Source organism: Anticarsia gemmatalis, chromosome 30 (genome assembly GCF_050436995.1).
Source record: "Anticarsia gemmatalis isolate Benzon Research Colony breed Stoneville strain chromosome 30, ilAntGemm2 primary, whole genome shotgun sequence".
Taxonomy (NCBI): Eukaryota; Metazoa; Arthropoda; class Insecta; order Lepidoptera; family Erebidae; genus Anticarsia; species Anticarsia gemmatalis.
In genome coordinates, this window is record NC_134774.1 from 1,737,479 (window position 1) to 1,758,937 (window position 21,459).

Here is a 21,459-nt window from a genome sequence, read left to right on the forward strand (position 1 = left end):
ACATTGCAAGTCTTTAAGAACCTCCTAGACTTCCTAAGAATGACAAAGACACCTTCAAAAAGACATTTTCCTGATTACTCTACCAAAATCTTCCTGGGGTACCTTCAAAATGGCAATTCTTCAGCAGCCATTAACCAGTTTTATCCTAAAAAGTCTTCAAAAAGACGCTTACCAGCTTGTTTTGTCCGCATTTCCCCTCAAACTGCACAGCTACTCACCTTATTAGATGGTTATTACACCTTCAAAAATACATTTCCCTAGTCAAAAGCGCACTCACCAGCCTTGAGCGGGCGCGGCACTCCCCCCACGAACACGGTCTTCCTGGGGTCGAGCGGCATGCTGGCGTCCAACACGAAGTCGGCGTCGGCGAGGCGCCAGGGCCGGATCTGCACGGGCTTGTCGCGGATGTACGGCTACACTCACTGGCTTTAGACACTCTTTATCTTTCCGAAGTGTTTTAAATACCCTCCACATAGGCAGTTCCTCCACCACCGAGACGTCCAGTAACAGACTATAGTATACGAGTCTCTACACCAAAAAGCTCTGACCCTTTCAAAAAGACGCTTTCCTGATTACTCTACCAAAATCTTCCTGGGGTACCTTCAAAATGGCAATTCTTCAGCAGCCATTAACCAATTTTATCCCAAAATGTCTTCAAAAAGGCGCTTACCAGCTTGTTTTTCCGGCAGTTCCCCTCAAACGGCACAGCTACTCACCTTTTTAGATGGTTTTTACACCTTCAAAAACATATTTTCCTAGTTAAAAGCGCACTCACCAGCCTTGAGCGGGCGCGGCACTCCCCCCACGAACACGGTCTTCCTGGGGTCGAGCGGCATGCTGGCGTCCAGCACGAAGTCGGCGTCGGCGAGGCGCCAGGGCCGGATCTGCACGGGCTTGTCGCGGATGGTGGGCGACGACACGCACAGGTACAACTTGTCGTCGTCCGTTATGCACGCCTCCATTAGAGCCGCTACTGAGCTCTCGTCCTGGAAACACGGAGAAAGAGACATACTATAAGAGAAACTTGAATTTTAAAATTACTGAAATTTTTGTGTTTTTGGGTTTAACAAAGATGATTCGAAATAATACACTATTTCATAAAAAGAGAATGTATGTAAACGTAGAACTTTTCATGACAAAATAACGGTGAAAAAATAGATATTTTTTTAAATAAAAGTGGCATTTGATCGTACTTTCATGGATTTAAAACTTTCTTTGAAGCACGATATCTAAATATATAACAGAATGGTGAATTTGTTGAATACAGTGATTGGATTGACGTTGATCACAACAAAAAAAACCTTGCCCTAACAACAGAGTTCAATGATATCAAGAAATTTGTAGAATTGCAAGCAAAATACAGGTGAAGAACTGTAAATAGTATATACTCAACCGTGGGTAGGAGAAAGCGGAGAAGATAGATAGATCTAAGCAGTAGTAAGTTTGATACTCACTTGAAACAGTAGAAACGCGTAACCCTTGGGCGGAAAGTAACTCTTGCTCTCGGCTTTGTGCGGCCAGTCCACCACCAGCGGCCCGAACCGACGGAACGACGACGTGATCTCGTCTGGAAACAACAAACACTTTATTAGACAAATATATTATCTAAATTTCTATGGTAAAAAATTTTTTTCGAAGACAAAACACCCATATATCCTTCTATTTTATAAGTATTAGTATTTGGAGGCGCCCATAGCCAGTTGCGCTTACCGTTCGGTAAACGATCTGTGGGTTAAGGAAACCTTGACACGGTCATTCTATAGATGGGTGACCGCACAGTGGTATTTGAACTGGGCGTCTCCGTGCTTCGGAGGGCACGTAAAAAGTCGGTTCCGGTTGTTGTCAATTAAGATAACAGTCGTTAAGCTACGTCAAAGGCCTTCGGGCGGCTTGAACAACTTTGACACTAGGTTGACCACTAACCATACGACAGAAAATAGAATAGAACCGCGATTGAAAACTAAAGGTTTGGATACCTTATTTGTTTACCCGACGTTGTATCGACGTGTATTCTACTAACTCCTCTATAGGTCAAAAATCCTACTTTAACCTAGCATAATAAATCATTGCAAAGTAAATCTCAGTTGCGTGGTGACGTTTGGTGTAGCGATACAAAATTGCACGACGCCCACGCGTCGTCCCCGTCTACCAATTGAGCACACCGGCTGCATGCAACAGCTTTAGATAACCACCTAGTTACTAGTAGGTATTCTAGATAACCTAGTAATCGTATTACCTAACATAGGTAGTCTAATAATGCTGTTATGGCAAGATCATCATGGCTTAAAAAAATCTATTTCGGACAACTTCCAAACTATGTTGTAGTCGGCTTCCAGTCTCACCGGATACAGCTGAATATCAGTGTTTTACATGGAGCGACTGTCTATCTGACCTCCACAATACAGTTACCTGGGTTATAACACGATACCCTTCGGTAAGACTGATTGTCAGATTTTCAAGCTTCTGTCTACTGTTAAAATTGTCAAAGATCTTCGAAATTAACAGCCGGGACCCACAATTTAACATGCCTTGCGAAACATGGTGGAACTTGGAATGTATAATATGGTCACCCATCTACAAAACAACTTCGGCAAGCGTAGCTTAATCGAGATCGATACGCGCGGCTGTTGACTAAGTCACGAGCTCCGTTTGTCTTACAAAAAAAAGTTTCTTTATGATTCTTCTTATCGTATGGTTAGTGGTCAACCTAGTGTCAAAGTTGTTCAAGCCCGAAGGCCATTGACGTGACTTAACGACTTATCTTAATTGACAACAACCGAGACCGACTTTTTACGTGCCCTCCGAAGCACGGAGGCATGCAGTCCAAATACCACTATGCGGTCACCCATCTATGGAATGACAGATCGTTTACCGACCGGTGAGCGCAACCGGCTATGGCCATATGATATATGCCTCCGTGGCGCAGTGGTTTAGGTTTGCCACGCCAATACCATTGCGTTGACTGCGTCGACATCACACATGCGCATGTCTGATAGCGCTTATCTCAGGAACTACGAACGTGCGAATTGAAAAATTATTTTACTGTTGGATAGCTTATATATGGAGGAAGGCTATATAACATCACGCTACGACCAACAGGAGCAGGGTACTAGTAAAAAACGTTACAAAAACGGGAAAATTATGACCGCTCTCTTCTGTGACGCAAGCGAAGTTGCGCGGAGCAGCTAGTCCATACTAATATTATAAATGCGAAAGTAACTCTGTCTGTCTGTCTGTTACTCAATCACGCCTAAACTACTGAACCAATTTGCATGAAATTTGGTATGGAGATATTTTGATACCCGAGAAATTACATAGGCTAATATATCATCACGCTACAACCAAAAGGAGCAGAGTACCAGTAAAAAATGATACAAAAACGTGGAGAAGTTGCGCGCCGCAGCTAGTTATTAATATGCAAAAGCAAAAAAATCTTCACAACAAAAAAATAGAAAATTCGACATCTACCCGAACGAAGACTGCCAGAATCGTAAACAAGATTCAATAAAATATTCTCAAGTCAATCTTAGTTTCATTTCCTATTGAATGAAAACAATATCGTTTGGCTGATCGATGACCCAGTTAACTGAGGGGGAGCGCGGCACAAATATTTGTGTACAGATGAAATGATCAATCAAATTCGTACAAACACCGCTCTGATGGCCGGGAGGTTTTGTTGACGACTTTTCGTATGGATACTATATCATAAAGAAAGTTATGTTTCACTAGCTGACCTGCGCAATTTCGCTTGCGTCACATAAGAGAGAAGGGGTCATAATTTTCCCCGTTTTTGTAACATTTTTCGTTGCTACTCCTAATTGCCCTAGCGTGATGTTATTATAGACTAAAGCCTTCCTCGATAAATGGGCTAACTAACACTGAAATAATTTTTCAAATCGGACCAGTAGATCCTGAGATTAGCGCGTTCAAACAAACAAACAAACAAACTCTTCAGCTTTATAATATTAGTATAGATTCTTTTGTAAGACACAAAAGGAGCTCGTGGCTTAGTTAACTTCTTCTTTCTTTTATTAGACAACTCCCGCATTAAGAATTGCTCTTGTGTTGCGGACTTTTACAAACATACAAACAACGTACACAAAGTACAACCAGACCCGAAACAACTATTTGTCGATCGCACAAATAGTAAACCCGTCTGACAAACTGACTCCCGACGCAATAGTAGTGGTACAAAGCAGTGTAGGGCGTAGTTAACTACAATTTTGTAATCTGGTTACTAATTACGATTAAAAGTAGTTAACTACATTGAATAGTTGTTAATTTGATTGCTGCAATCTAGTAGTTATAATTACTGATTATTTAAATTTTATGAACTTATATTTTGCAATTATAATAAAAACATGTAATGTGTAAAAAGTAACATATGTTTTGGAATAGGGCTGCATAAAAAAAACGGTTTATTGCACATACCTATGTTTATTTTCATAAATAATCAAATGCAAGGATTACAGTCGTAGATGTTATGTACCTATACTTATTAGATCTTAATTACTTTTTATAGACACGTAATAAAAAAAAAACGCAAAATTATTTTAAATATGTAGTTATAAAAAGTAATCAGGTAATCGTAATTTCAACTACAATTAGTAGTTAGTAGTCAAAATTTTAACTACATTTTTCGATTTTTTTATGTAGTTTGTAGTTATGATTACTAATTACTTTATGTAGTCGTAGTTAGTAATCAGTAGTTAGATTACATTTTGCCCAATACTGGTACAAAGTACAGCCAGACCCAAAACGACTAATTGTGGATCGCCCAAATTGTTGTTTCGTGTCTGGTTGTACTTTGTATCCGTTGTTTGTAAAAGTCTCCGCGACACAAGAACAATTATTCTTAGTGTAGTCTTATGTGGGAATCGAACTGACTCCCGACGCAATGGTAGTGGTTGAAGTGGTCACCATGTGGTGACCACTTCAACCACTGCGCCACAGAGGCCGTCGAAACTAGGTTACTCAACACAAACTGAACAGGCCATGGGAAACTATGACAATACGAATCAATACGCTTGGAAGCAGTTATTAGCAGTGCGAGGCCACGAGGCAACCTTGGACCACTCATTATTATGGTGCAGTAGTTTGTTGGTACACGGTTGCCTAGCAACCATTGTTATACGCAGTTTTGAAGCATTCATATTTTAAAGAGGATTCCGCGGAATAAGTACACGTGTAACCTCCGGTTTCTGAGTACATTTAGCGGTAGTTTATCTATTCAATAACGTATTTTTATATGATTTAACGCTATTGGATAGATAAACTACCGATAAGTGTGATAAGTCCTTCGAACGCAAGGCTACGCAAGCCTTCGATACCGACAACGGTGGCCTTAGTTTGCCATGGTAACTTTACTAACTGAAAAATATAGGTATTTGCATTGGTATCTATATTTGGTATGTGTATAATTTAATATAAGTCATATTTTTTTAAGAATTACTTAGTTTAGAAGCACTTCATCATTAAACCAGCTCTTGCCCGCGACTTCGTGCGCGACTGCCTACGTCATAACATCTACCTGCATGCCAAATTTCAGCTCGATGCGTCCAGTGGTTTAGGCTGTGTGTTGATAGATCACTATGTCAGTCAATTAAACATATTTGTAATTAAATAAGTCGCGGGTGGAACCTAGTTTGTTACAACACGAAATGATACGCATCATTTACTCTATTTCATTTATCTCAAACGGCCGGAAACTCTTTCAGCGCGTTCCATGTCTATCCCAAGACAAAACCAAAACATTATCTATGTCAGAAAGTCCACAATAGTATCAAGTGGCGACCCAGTTAGCACAAAGGGCATCCGCTGGCTTGATACACATCTCAAGGCGATGTGGGGCAGGCATAACCTAGTTAAGACCTGTCAAAAATACAATATGGACGCCCAGAGAGATGGAGCGGGGAGATTTTATTGTAGTTACTGTAGGGTAGAGGGAATCGATTTGAAGATTGGCTGCTGTAATCTAGCTTGAATGTCAAGTGAAGCAAGATAATATGTGCATAATATTATAAGGATAGTATGTAATGGGTATTGTTCTGTGATAATTTCTGAAATTAAGTAAGCGACTGGGTCAGCGAAAAATTATATTAATAAGCTGGTACTCGTAAAAGGTTCATCTCAAATGCTCACGCTATGTTATTTTTTTCGTAAATAAAGTTGAAATTGTAATTTATCACAGACTAAAACATTTTATTAGGCACTCTATTGATATAGACAAATATATGAAACAGAACTCCCCACATGGTATTTATTTCTATACTAAAATGTGTTTTTGACATTTCATAAAGAGTAGCTGATTTGACTAGTACTCAAATACTCAAAACTGCAATTGAAATGCCATTCGACCAGAAAAATAAAATTCAGTGGCCATAGGTTTAATATTTTCGAAGTCTTTAGAGTTAGAGGAACCTGCAGAACACGGCTTATGGCGGCCTGTTCTCTACGCCAATAGTCCATATTCATTTTGGACAAAAGTTTTGAGCCTGAGCTCTTAGCGCATCAGTTATGATGCTAAATAACACTTTTCACCCCGGAAAATTTATCCTCGCAGATACTGTACGGGCAAAACCCGCAATTGGCCAGCGTGATGGACTCAAGGCTTCTCCCTCGTTTGGGAGGAGACCCTTGCCCGGCAGTGGGATAGTTATCTATACTAATATTATAAAGTTCAGCTTTGAGTTTGTTTGTTTGTTTGAACGCGCTAATCTCGGGAACTACTGGTCCGATTTGAAAAATTCGACCTACGACCAATAGGAGCAGAGTACCAGTGAAAAATGTTACAAAAACGGGGAAAATTATGATTATCTTATGTGACGCAAGCGAAGTTGCGCGGGTCAGCTAGTGGATTTATAAAAACGCTTCGCTGCATGCGTATCTTTTCGGAACAGTCATCTTCACTTCACGGTTTTCAGGAGTTGACTTATTATCCGAGTGCTCCCTTCTCAAAATACTTTTCTTGATTGGCAATATTATATAAGTGTGAACTCACCCTCATCGATGTCAGGCGGCAGTCCACCGACGAACACCTTGCGGCTGAACCGCTCGCCGTGCTCCGAGCCGGCCGACACGGGCGACGAGCGCGCCGGGGACCCCAGTGCGCTCACACACATTGATAGACCTGCAACAAACAGTACAATAGTAGTAGATAGTTTATCTAATGCGATTTTCCACGCCTACCGACTGTCGACAAATTATCGAATAAAAATTGTATAAAAATTTAATCAGCGGCGTCTCTAGCGGGCACCGTACAAACTATTTACGCAGTACATGTCAAATCCTCGGTATTTAATCGCGACTATATCTCCCTGGCGGTTCTCCTATTCTTTGAGGCGCCCATAGCCAGTTGCGCTCACCGGTCGGTCAACGATCTGTGGGTTAAGCAAACCTTGGCGCGGTCATCAATAGATGGATGACCGCATGGTGGTATTAGAACAGTGTGACTCCGTGCTTAGGAGGGCACGCAAAAAGTCCTGGTTGTGGTCAATTATGATACCAGTCGTTAAGCCACATCAAAGGCGTTTCGGGCGGCTTGAACAACTTTGACACTAGGTTGACCACTAACCGTACGGTTAGAAAAAAGGGTCTTATGAACAGAGTAGCTACGATACTGACCGGCAGCTGAGAGCCTAGAGACCACGTCCTGCGCCTGCTCGGGCACGGAGGGCGAGCCGGCGCCCGCCGCGCCGCCCGCCACGCCTGCTTCCTCCACGCCGGGGAAGAACGGCGACTTGCCTGCAGACAAACAAAACATACCATTACATACAGAATCTTATACAATCAAATCATTTATTAATTTAGGTCAAATGCTACACTTACTTATTACGCATTTTATCTTAAAATGTCTAACGTTTCGGCGCAGGTTGCACTCGCCGTGGTCGCTCTATTATTCATTAAACATGCAACGCGAGAGTTTAAAAGTTATGATAGTCAATGATACAGAGAGTGTATTTACCGCCAGTTCGGGAGGCAGGGCCAATGAGAAGAGCGGGCAAGAAACTCCTGGACACTCTTTTTTTATCCTTTTTTATACTAGAAACCAGGTTTGTGTCTTACGACGGAATTTTCATACAAATTTTCATCCCCTATTTTATACCCTTGGGGGCAAACCCTTTCTTAGCGGATGCCTACGTCTTAAAATCTACCTATATGCCAAATTTTAGGCCGATCCGTCCAGTAGCTTGGGGTGTGCGTTGATAGATCACTATATGTCAGTCAGTCAATCACCTTAATTGTTACATAGATATAGATTGGATTTCTCTGATAATACGATATGGATCCCACAGTTTCAAACTTATTGGAGCAGCGTCGTGAGAACATAGGTATTCAGCCTACCCCTTTATTCCAACGGGATGTTGGTATAGCTTCCTAATTTAACAAAACCGTGCCCTCTCCGGCAGGACATACTGGATTTGCGTGTCATTGACCTGTTGAATTTGACCTCTAGTCGGGGTCAACATTGATTTCGGGATGTCGATGAAATAGGACTATTTGTTACAGCATGTTTCGTGTTAAAATTTTATTATGTCTGTACCAACTTTTTATGAACTTTTTTGAGGCGCCCATAGCCAGTTGCGCTCACCGGTCGGAAAACGTTCTGTAGTTAAGCAAACCTTGGCGCGGTCTTTCCATAGATTAGCTATCGAGAAATGTTGTATGTTAATCTATTAAACTAATCCTAAATTATTTGTTAGATAAAGTATCTGTAGCGCTAATCTCTACAGCCTGTAAAAGTATCAAGAGTTTGACATTTAAAATGTACAACAAGTTCCTACGGTCCGCGCCAGAGGCGCTGATCAGATTCTCGATAGCTAGCCAGTTGTTAAAATTACGCTACTGATCTCACAAATATGCTTTGAGATCGAAATCTCTTAAACCATATTCGCGTTCTCCTTTATCTACTCAAATAGCATCGATCCTGTCATATTGTAACGCCACACGCCCCTTTCTGAGGGTAAGACAGCTCTCAGACGAATTAAATTACATATGAAAATCCGGCCGAATTAATGGCCGCTTTAGGCCTGGGTATAAACTTTATGGCTCCGTTGACGCGAGAATCGATACAATTTACTACCAACTGCTTAAGACATATACTATACATACACTGGCTGACTCGCGCAACTTCGCTTGCGTCACATAAGAGAGAATAGGTCAGAATTTTCCCCGTTTTTGTAGCATTTTTACTGGTATTCTGCTCCTATTGGTCGTAGCGTGATGCTATATAGCCGATAGCCTTCCTCAATAAATGGGCTATCTAACACTGAATATTTTTTCAAATCGGATCAGTAGTTCGTGAGATACAAAAACGGGGAAAATTATGACCTATTCTCTCTTATGTGCCGCGAGCGATGTTTCGCGGATCATCTTCTCTATTATAAAACATACAAAATTGGTCGCGCAGTTTAGTAGTATTGGTCGCATAAACAAACAACTTATTCTTACTATTCTGATGCACCGAATCGTCTTCAATGCCATAGTAATAAATAACAGGTGTGCCGAGCTCCCTGCCAGACACTTATTGCGTAAGCTCAATGATAAAATGCAGCACGCTTAGTCAATGATAGTCATCGGTTGAGAATTATTATTGTATTAAAGTGATAAAAATCAATCAGACTGTATTTATACCCGACTTCAAAAAATGGAGGAGGTTCTCAATTCGACTGTACTTTGTTTTTTTTACTAACATATATAAATTAATCGCGAAATGTATTGCTAATGGCTAAACTCAAGGGCCGCGTACCCGTTGGACCTCAAAGATTAGACCCTATTACAAATGTTACCCGTTGGACCTAATTTTTAGGTTCCTTTGGACCCTCTTTAAAATAAAATAATCAATGTGCCCATTGGACCTCATTTGTAGTACCCGTTGGACTTTCCAAATTAAAACAAGTAAAAAAGTAAACGTTGGACCTCTTTTTTAGTACCCTTTGGACCTTCAAAAAATATGTGTTCTTGATGTTCGTTCAATGTTATTTAGTTGGGAAAGGGGTACAGTTATGTTGAAAATTGTTAAATGGAAATCAAAAAAATTGACGAAACAAGTACCTAAGCAAATACACGGTATTACTATTATTATTATTTTGGTAACCTTCATGTAGAAACACCAATGAAACTTATGTATATAAAGTGTAATAATAATATGTTTTATAAGTAAAATAGACAATCGAACATTATCATTTTTTGGACACACGCAAGGCAAACTCGCGTCTAAGCTAGACCTTTCCTCGCTCTCTTCTGCGCGCGGGCGCAGGGAGTAGACAAAGGGGTACGGTGCGGGGTGAGTATTAGGGGACACCAAATACTAAATAAGCGCAAAGAGTACATAGAAAAAGATGAAAAAATCGCTTATATTCTAGAGCAATTAGATAACAATTATATTAATGTAGGTCATTGCTTAGAGAAGCTGCTTACATATGTATTTTAAGTTTGTCATTTGACAATACTTAATGTCCTTCCAAAAAATTATTTGAAAATTCTGTTACTTGAGCTTGACTTGAGATTGATGATGTTATTTTTTATGTGTAAGCTAACTAAGCTTCCACACTTAGGTTAATTTAGGTCCAAATTTAGTCTAAGTAAATTCTAAAGACATACTGTGATTATAAATTGATCTGTGATTTAATGTTATTTTATTTTTGTAAACTCACCTTATGGCAATATTGTTATTTAATTGTAATTAGAATTTGTGATCTAAAACCATGTTAATCATTATTATTATTATTTTTATATCTTTTGTCTGAACTTTGGTCAGATTAGGTAACACTGACATGTCAGGCTACAACGTTTTAATTTTGAGAAAAGCCGCCATATTTAGGTTTTGCTTGCAAAAATGTAAGTAAATTCTATGATATACTGTGATTATAATCATTTATATGATTTGTATTCAATAATATAGGTACTTTAATTGCTTAAAAAAATAAAGATCATGTAATGGCATTACTGTTATTTAAAATTGAAATTAGAATTTGTGATCTGAAACCATGTATAATATAATAATTATTATTTTTATATCTTCAGTCTGTTAACTTTAGGATAAAACTGATTTTAATATTTGATCTGTGATTTATATACATAATTTTACTTATAAATAATACACATTATTTTATATTAACAATTATCCACACCCTTCTGGTACAACCTGTAGGAATATACCAACTTAAAGATTTATAATCGGGTAAATACGTGATCTAATTGGAATAGGTGATTTTATCTATACATATAAAAATCAAAGTCCTGACTCATTCACTAAGTCACCAACGCAGGGCCCAAACCCCTGAACCTATAAAGCTGACGTTGTTGCTTTTATATCTTTGAATAAACATATTGATTTATTTATTGCATCGTGTTTTATTTTTGATAAAGTGTCTCACTTTTGTGCACGATTGTACTTAAGCTTTTCATACGAAGATGTAAAAAAATGGGTCCAACGGAACACGTTGTTTAATAGGGGGTCCAATGGGCACTAAAGTATAGGCAAAATCCAAGTTTTAAGGTCGAAACGGCACAAGGAGGTCCAAAGGGTCATGATAGTCAGTGAGGTCCAAACTTGGAGGTCCAACGGGTACGCAGTCAACTCAAGAACGGCTGAACCGATTTTTGTTTTAAGTGCGAGGATGGTTAAATTTAACCCATTACTGTCCCACTGCTGGGCAAGCGTCTCCTCTAATAATGAGGGAGGGGTTAGGCCTTGAGTCCACCACGCTGGCCGAGTGCGAGTTGGGGACTTTGCATACCGCCTTTATACAGCTCTGTATATAAAGTTTAAATAAATAAACTTTTCTAAAGAACTCTCAGGCATGTAAGGTTGCATCATGAGTTTTTCCTTCACCATTATAACAAGTGATCATTACTTCTAATACAAGAATTTTTATGTTGAGTTCAAACCCACTACTATGAGAGATGATATCTAACTCAATAAGGTACTTGTCTATCGGTCAAATTAGCTACTCTTTATTAAATGTATAAAACACATTTTAGTATAGAAATACGACATGCTTAGCACTCATAACCGACGGTCCTGTATGACAACATGTATGGATGTGAATGAGGCAAGAAAAGTTTGTAAGGATCGTACCAAGTGGCGTTTAGCTCTCTACCTACGCCTATAGGAAAAAGGCGTGATTTCATACACGTTTCAGTTGAATGTTTAGACTGCTGAGATAGTAGAAACATCAAACTTATCTGAGAGAGTCAATGACATTTTAAAAACATGTCCAACGCTGGCTCTCTGCCAAATAGTGGGCATTACACAGACTAAAACAATCGTTTGTTAGTCAATAGATTATTATACAATAGTAGATTACGTCGGTGAAAAACTACCGCTGAAACTGTAATACGTATAAATCGCACGTAAAATACTATCCATGTAAAATACTGGTATTCAGCTGCATCCGGTGAGACTGAAAGTCGACTTCATCATAGTTAGAAGAAACCAGGTTGATATGATAATATATTATATCAGTCTAGTCTTTCTTCCAAACTATGCTGGAGTCGGTTTCCAGTCTCACCGGATGCAGCTGAATGATATTCTACATGAAGCGACTACCTATGGGACTTCCACATTACAGTTACCGGGGATATAACACAATACCCTACGGTAAGACTGGTTGCCAGACAAAACACAACTTTTGAAGATGACAGTGGGACCCACAATTTAACGTTCCTTCCGAAACACGGGAGCTTATTCCTTTTGACATTATCTAAGTTCAAAGATGTCATTTTCAAAATATGAAATGTACTAAAATAATCAGTTTTGACACCCACGAAAGCTTTTGTCATGGCCTGTTATAGATTCGGTTCATGTAAAATACTGGTATTCAGCTGCATCCGGTGATACTTGAAGCCGACTCCAACATAGTTGGATTGATTGGAAAGGAATGTGGTCACCCATCTAAAGACATACCGCGCCGGCACTCCTTAACTCAACGCCCTAGTGACGAAAGGTCACGCGATCACGCCCGTTAGCTACAGGGTATGGGCAGTGTTCCAAGTTATTTGATAATAATTATACCCGTCGCTATTTGAAATTATTATTTGGATACTATTCTTAATGAGACTTTAAATAAAGATTTGAATGATTAATATTATAAATGTAAAAGTTTATGATGAATTAGGTCGGGGAAAAAGACTTTTCGCATTATAGTATGTATGAACTTGTAATAAAATCTCTTTGGCTTCAAGAATCACAAATGAGTACACGGTTCATTAGGTTTCTTTCAGTGAGCTCGTGAGGTACCCAAATATCGAGCTTTTTTATGTAGAGAAAAGATATTATCACAAGTTCATACGAACTATAATAGGAAAAGACTTTTTATTTTAAACACAAATGATTTGTCCAAGTGATGTGTGTATTAGAAATAATGATCACTTGTTATAACGGGATGAAGGGAGACAACGTAATGAAACCTGGGAGTTCTTTAACACTACTTGAAGGAATATAAAGTCCCTTGCTGACGTGTCTAAAGTTTTGGGTTCGAATCGCGAGTTTGACCACGCCCTTTGAGTTTAGACGGGAAATCGATCTTGGGACAGCGGTTCGTCTATTTTAATATAATAAGTAAGAATTACGGACATAAAGTACAACCATATACGAAACAAAATGACTGAAAATTACACAAAATTTGTTTGGTGTAGGTAAAAATATATTAAATGAAAAATTTATATTGGTAGAAATTAGATATCTTCACGAAAATATAAGAATTAAACAGATACATACTCGTAACCGACGGTCCTGTATGACAACATGTATGTATGTGAATGAAGCGAGGGAAGTTTGTAAGGATCGTACCAAGTGACGTTCTTTGATCTCTACCTACCTTATGAAAAAAGGCGTGATTTTATGAATTACATATGTAATATCACGCTTGTTACATCAAAAAGTACAGGCAGAGGTATATAATGTAACAAGCAGAAAAGATCGCAATTTAAAAATAATGTCAGAAAACAAGTGAACATTAGAAATGTTTCGTAGGTACTTCAAAAATGTATTTTCTCTCAACGATTTTTAATAACTTGAGAGATTATTACAAGTGCTCATTAGACTTTAAAGAGATAGTTCTCTACTTGTACCAGAAGGGCTAAGTCGTGAATATATCTACGTAAAACAAAGAAAAAATCACTCACTCTTTCTATACGGGAACCTCGGGCCTCTAATGAAAGGTGTTACCAGAGGGATAGTATGCACCGACATAATATTTCAAAATCAAAATTCCAAAAGATCCAGGTTTTATTTTAATTTAAAGAAAAATATACTTTTTTTTGAAAAATTGATTTTAATTTTACGAAAAACGTGTGATCCCCGCTATGACGGACTACGCGAATGAAGAAAAAAAACAAAACAACTAACATTCCAAATTTGAAATGTTTTTTCTTCTTCTAGCGTGCTATGCCAGTGGTATGTTATCGGAAAAGTATGTATAGCTTTTTAATAACGTTCGAAATAGCTGTTTAGCTATTAATTAAAATGCTATACATTTTTTAATTATTGAAATATGCTACTAATTTCATTGTGCTAGTTTGGTGAATGAATTAATGTTTGTTACTATTTCACGCAAAAACTATTGAATGTGTTTTGGCACACAGATTGCCTATTACTAGAATTAATAAATATTTTTTTACCTAGATTTGTATAATATCAAGTTCAGAATTTACAACATCAGTGACACGTCTTATGCAGCTGAAGGTGGCATGTTTGATACTGATACTTTATTTTCGAAATACGCAGAACTATTTACTATAATAGTAGTATAATTACAAATTTGCGGTGAAGTTAAGTATATAAGGCTCGGTTTCTTTAAGGTTTTTCATATATTTTATTATAAAAAACTAGTAAATTTTGGGCTTATAACCAGGCCGGTAAACGATCAGTGTGTTAACTTGTACATTACATAGATGTAGGTGCAGTGTTTGAGCTGAGCGTCTCCGTGATACAAGTCACGCTTGTTGTTTAAAATTACAGTCGTAAAAAGGCTTGAACAACTTTAACACTAGGTTGACCACTAACCATACGATAAAAAAGGTTGATCGTCTATCTCACTAACCCCCGGTTTCTGAGGTACATTTAGCGGTAGTTTATCTATTCGATAGTGTCAAAACTCATACAAAAAAACGCTATTGAATAGTTTCTACCGTTAAATGTACTAAGAAACCGGAGGTAAGTAAGACGTGGATAGATAGCACATTGGTTCTGCTTATCGTATGGTTAGTGGTCAACCTAGTGTCAAAGTTGTTCAAGCCCGAAGGCCTTTGACGTGGTTTAACGACTGTTATGTTAATTGACAACAACCGGGACCGACGTTTTACGTGCCCTCCGGAGCACGGAGACGCCCAGCTCAAATACCAGTATGCAGTCACCCATCTTTGGAATGACCGCGCCATCGGTTGCTTAACCCAAAGATCGTTTACCGACCGGTGAGCGCAACTGGCTATGGGCGCCTAGTGTAAACTAAGCTTTATTCGAACGGCTATTTCCTTGACATAGCCAGTGTCATATTGCGACACTAGTGGCGCATTGGCGCAACACTACTGTAGTGCCATCTCGCTCTAATTACAAATGTTAGAGAGGGATGGGTAGGGTTTAACTGTCATTAGTGTCAATTGAAGTGAAGATGTGAGATTATTGCTTACTTTAGATCGAAATTAAGTTGTTTTATAAGGAATTTTGTAGATGGATTTTATATGAAAACATTCAGATTTTTGGTGGATGCTGACATATAATATTACGTCATATTTCTAAGGTGGTAGGCAAATTGAGTTTGTAAAGATGACTTTTGGACGTTCGTTCGTCTTTCAGCGATAACTGCTGTATGAATTTCAAGTTTCAACGAAATATGGCACACAGCAAGTTTATAAGCTCATTCTCATCATTTTACTGTAAAAACATTCTGCACGGACAGAAACATTAGGCGAAATACCAAACAAACTAATTAATTTATAGAAAATTAGCTAGTTTGTTCCCGCGAAATATATCTATACTAATATTATAAAGCTGAACAGTTTGTTTTTTTGAACGCGCTAATCTCAGCAACTACTGGTGCGAATTGAAAAATTGTTTTACTGTTAAATAGCCTATTTATTAAGAAAGACTATAGGACCATTAGGAGCGGAGTAGCTACGAAAAATAATACAATCTTGAAATAAAAATGTCATATATTATTGTGTTAAAACAAAAAATAAACTCTTCGAGTGTTTTTCACCCAAATTCATTCAACAGTTTTAACAACAAACATACATCCATAATCACAAACTTTTATATTTACAATATAAGTGAGATGCACGAATATATAACACAACGTTCGAACGAAATAGCATGTTAAAATGTCGCAATGCTGTTTATTAATAATTAACTGCTATTCTGCTACCGGGAACTGCTATTTTTAGCTTATTAAGTAGCGTAGGGGTTTAGCGCTAAAACTAGTTGGCTATGCATTCTTAATGTTGATTTTATATTTAAATTATTTACCTAAATGTATTTATATTTAATTTCACGTTTGGCGCAGTGGTTAACGTTGTCACCTTGCCGTAATAACCGTAGCGCCGCGGGTGGTTCGAATCCCACACGGGACAAATATTTGTGTGATGAGCACGAGTATCTATTCTGAGTCTGGTTGTTAATGTATCTATATAAGTATGTATTTACAAGTATATAAGTATGTTTATCAGTTATCTAGTTACAGTACAAGCTCTGCTTAGTATGTAATCAAATGACTGTGTGTGATTTTTTCTATGATAATTATTTTGTAGGTCACGCCTTCTATACCCGATGGTGTAGGCAGAGATAAAATACACCCATGTTTCGCCATTAACAATGTTAGTCCCATGTAATAGGGGGCGAGTATATTGCCATATACCGGGTACGTTACCAAACTACTACTAATGAAAAATATTCTAACATTCATTAGAAAAGATTAACACTTTGCCCGACTCAGGAACCAAACCCCATACCTCATAATCAACAGTCGTACACACAACCACTAACCACAAAGCATAACTCAGACAAATTTTCTAAAACGCAATATTTCACGAACCGGATTTGAATCGGTAACCCACTTGCACAATACCCCTCTAGGAACAGCTGATCACAGGAAACAAACCATTATTCGCGACCTCATACAATCATTTATGTTCATACATACATACATACATACATACATACATACTGCTCGTGGCTTAGTTAACAACAGCCGCACGGATCTATCTCTGAGGTTAAGACACGCTTGCCAAGGTTGATCTGAGGATGGGTGACCATCTTATACATATTGAGTTCCTCCGTGTTTCAGAAGGCACGTTAAGTTTTAAGTCCCGGCTGTCATTTTCGAAGATCTTTGACAGTCGTTAACAGTAGTAAGACGCTTGAAAGTCTGACAACCAGTCTTACCGAAGGGTATCGTGTTATAACCCAGGTAACTGTGTTGTGGAGGTCAGATAGACAGTCGCTCCATGTAAATGTAAAACACTAGTATTCAGGTGCATCCGGTGAGACAGGAAGCCGACTCCAACATTATAGACTCAAATATTAGGTCGGGGAAAAAGTCTTTTCGCATTATAGTATGTATGAACTTGTAATAAAATCTCTTTGGCTTCAAGAATCACAAATGAGTACACGGTTCATTAGGTTTCTTTCAGTGAGCTCGTGAGGTACCCAAATATCGAGCTTTTTTGTGTAGAGAAAAGATTTTATTACAAGTTCATACATACTATAATGCGAAAAGACTTTTTCCCCGACCTAATCTTTATATATATAATTCTTTTGTAAGTGTGTATGTCACTGAACCTCTCTTAAACGACTGGACCGATTTTGATGAAATTTTTTGTGTGTGTTCAAGGGGATCTGAGAATGGTGTAGATTATTAAAAAAAGTTAAAAATTTTCAAATTAAAGACGTGTAGACCGGACAACGTCTGTCGAGTCCGCTAGTATATACCTATAGCTTCTAACCTAGTTAACAAAATCGATGTACTGAAATAATAATGCATTCAATGTCGCTTCCCACTGAAGGCTCTCAATTATTGTTATAACTCTATTATATACAGTTGTTACTTCCCGTGAGAATAAATGTGATATTTCTCATAGGTATAGGAACATATGTGACACATAACATCACACCTGCACCCGATCTATCTATCGTATGGTTAGTGGTCAACCTAGTGTCAAAGTTGTTCAAGCCCGAAGGCCTTTGACGTGGCTTAACGACTGTTATCTTAATTGACAACAACCGGGACCGACATTTTACGTGCCCTCCGAAGCACGGAGACGCTCAGTTCAAATACCACTATGCGGTCACCCATCTATATAATGACCGTGCAAACGGTTGCTTAACCCAAAGATCGTATACCGACCGGTGAGCGCAACTGACTATAGTCATTGAAATAAAAGTAAATTATTATGTGAATGAAGCAAAGGAAGTTTGTAAGGATCGTACCAAGTGGTGTTGTCTGGTGTCTGTAAATCCCGAACCCTCGGGAACTCCGAGATAAAAAGTAGCCTATGTGTTATTCTGGGTCTTCAGCTACCTACATACCAAAGCTCATCGTAATCGATTCAGTAGTATTTGTGTGAAAGAGTAACAAACATCCATTCAAACATACTCACAAACTTTCGCATTTATAATATTAGTAGGATAGATACTAAGTTGTCATACCCACATCTACATTTTACAGGTAAAACCGCGTGCTTAAACATAAGATTATTATCCCACTGACCTAGTTAGTGGGCACAGCTGTAAGTGTAAGGCGTTAAGACGTAATCCATTTTGTCCAGCACTGGGCTATTCTTGTACAATCTTGTTAGTTAACACTACTATGTAATTTTATTAAATGGAGTGTTTTACACGTGTCTTGCGTTTAACCGACTTTGAAAAAAGGAGGTAATTTTTATTTTTTAAAAGTGCGAAATATGAACATACTTAATATTGACTGCCTCCGTGGCGCAGTGGTTTAGGTCGCCACGCCTTTACCATTGCATCGGGAGGTCGTGGGTTCCATTCCCAAGTGGAACAATTATTTGTGCGATCCACAAATATATTAGTTGTTTCGGGTCTGGTTGTACTTTGTGTCCGTTGTTTGTATGTTCGTAAAAGTACCCACGACACAAGAGCGATTCTCAGTGCGGGAGTTGACCTTTGATAAGAAATAATTGTCCCGTGTGGGAATCAACCCCACGACCTCCCGACGCATTGAAAGCGGCGTATGACCTAAACCACTGCGCCACGGAGGCAGTCAAATCATATTCTAACAAAAAAAAACAAATATCACTAATTTACCTAACCTGGGAATCAAACTCCCATACTCGTACAACAAACCCAATTATAACATAACAGGAAGACCTAATAACAACTTTATTACCCCGCCTCGAACCCAGGACAACACAGTGCGTTATCTAGCAACCAGCTTTGTAGGTCAACCTTTGTAAAAATCAATACAATTTCATTCATTCATTCGTTCAGTTCGTGAACGGAATAAATTAGTCTGTGGTTGGCGTATGGTGTTACAACAGCCGCGCGGATCGATCTCTGGGGTTAAGTCAAGCTTGCCGAGGACGATTTGTGGATGGGTGACCATCTTATACATATCGAGTTCCTCCGTGTTTCGGAAGGCACGTTAAATTGTGGTTCCCGGCTGTCATTTTCGAAGATCTATAGGTACAGTATTCAGAAGCTTGAAAGTCTGACAACCAGTCTTACCGAGGAGTATCGTGTTATATCCCAGGTAACTGTGTTGTGGAGGTCAGATAGACAGTCGCTCCATGTAAAACACTGGTATTCAGCTGCATCCGATGAGACTGGAAGCCGACTCCAACATAGCTAAGAAAGGATTTTGATCAATTCTACCTCCAAGGGGATAAAATACGGGATGAAATTTTGTATGAAAATTCTGTGCTAAGTCACAAACCACGCGGACGAAGACGCGGGCTAGTAAAATAAAAACTCTTTCGTTACTGACTGACTGACGGACAACGCACAGTCGAAACTACTGAGCGTACAAACTTGATATTTGCTATGAACGTTCCTTAGCTCCCCGGGATAATTTTCACGCGGACGAAGACGCTAGTTTGTGGTGAATTAAACTAGAATAGATCTACTTCTGAAACGATTTTGTAAAATAAGGATTAAAGATTATTAAAAGTAGAATCCTGTAAGAATTCAGAAGGCGTAAATGTATGTATGTAAGAACTTTAATATATCCTAGTAAATAAAAAGCAAATAAGAAAGCTTGAATTTTCAGAAGAAACAATAAAAATTTCCATATTTTCGTTAACTTTATGTAATTCCCGTATGATTAAGGATTACATATTCAGTTATTGTCACTCAATAAAGGCACAAAACCCAAAAACAATAATTATTTACAAAAACTATATAGATTTGCTGGAAAATAATCTACTGACGCTAAACACTAGTAAGACCGAATACATCTGTTTTCATAAGACAGATGTTTCTTCCCCCTCTGATACTCTTATCAAAATTCATGTGTGCAATGACAGCATCTGCAACTGTGAACCTTTAAAAAGGAAAACTGTCGTAAAATATCTGGGCGTATTTGTAGATGAGAAACTAACGTTTAAAAAACACATCGAGACCCTATCAGCACGCGTTAGAAAGGTGATTGGAATTTTTAAGCATCTCAGAAATATTGCAGACACAAAAACTCTCAAAATGGTGTATTTTGCCATATGTCAATCTATTTTGACTTATTGCATCACATGTTGGGGTGGAACTGCCAAGTCCTTGCTTATTCTAGTAGAAAAAGCGCAAAGGTCTGTTCTTAAAGTGATTTTAAAAAAATCGTTTCGGTATCCTACAACACTAGTATATGCTGACAGCAACGTACTCAGTGTTAGACAATTATACATCCTCAAGATGTCAACCTTAGTACACAAGATTGTTCTAGTCTCGAATGAGTACCAAGAGTTAATCAACCGAAGAATGTTCCGTCTCCCAAAACCAGCAGTTAAAACAGTGTTTGCTCGGCGCTTTGGACAATTTGCTAAAGTCCATGTTTATAATACGGTTCTCAAACACTGCAATATCAAATAAAAGTCTTTGCGTGAGGCCAAAACTATTATATCAAAATGGTTAACCACAATGACATACAATAGTACTGAAGAAATTCTAAAAATACAAATTTGATATACATAAATGAGCATAATAATATGGTCACTAAACATATAATATAATTGAATTAATGATTTATTTACCTATATTTTATGTATATACTCATATTTACGTATATAAACATACATACATACATACACATACATATATTATTATATACAATATTAATTATATTAAGTGGACATACATAATGATATAGATAAGTTTAAAACTACCTGAAACTGATCTCACTAAACTTAACTCATAAATTATAACTTTGTCCTTGGGATTTAAATTTTATTTAGCTTTAAGTATTTTAATATTTTTAAGAAATGCGATATAATTTTGAATAATTTGTAACTACA

The 21,459-nt window shown here is 38.1% G+C and overlaps 1 protein-coding gene across 2 annotated transcripts in view; it reads right to left on the minus strand.

Annotated features, from left to right (window-relative positions):
* Positions 1-21,459, minus strand: part of orb2 (cytoplasmic polyadenylation element-binding protein orb2) — a 70,588-nt gene that overhangs the window by 2,340 nt on the left and 46,789 nt on the right. The window contains exons 1-5 of one of the 2 annotated variants that reach the window (XM_076133724.1): positions 14,131-14,303; positions 7,624-7,743; positions 7,001-7,129; positions 1,455-1,567; positions 776-986 (exon numbers count right to left, since the gene is read on the minus strand). In XM_076133724.1, coding sequence (XP_075989839.1) covers positions 776-986; positions 1,455-1,567; positions 7,001-7,129; positions 7,624-7,743; positions 14,131-14,197 — 640 coding nt within the window. In that variant the 5' untranslated portion in view covers positions 14,198-14,303. Of the gene's footprint in view, positions 1-775; positions 987-1,454; positions 1,568-7,000; positions 7,130-7,623; positions 7,744-14,130; positions 14,304-21,459 lie in introns of those variants that run through there. The other variant, XM_076133723.1, reaches the window with a different exon arrangement.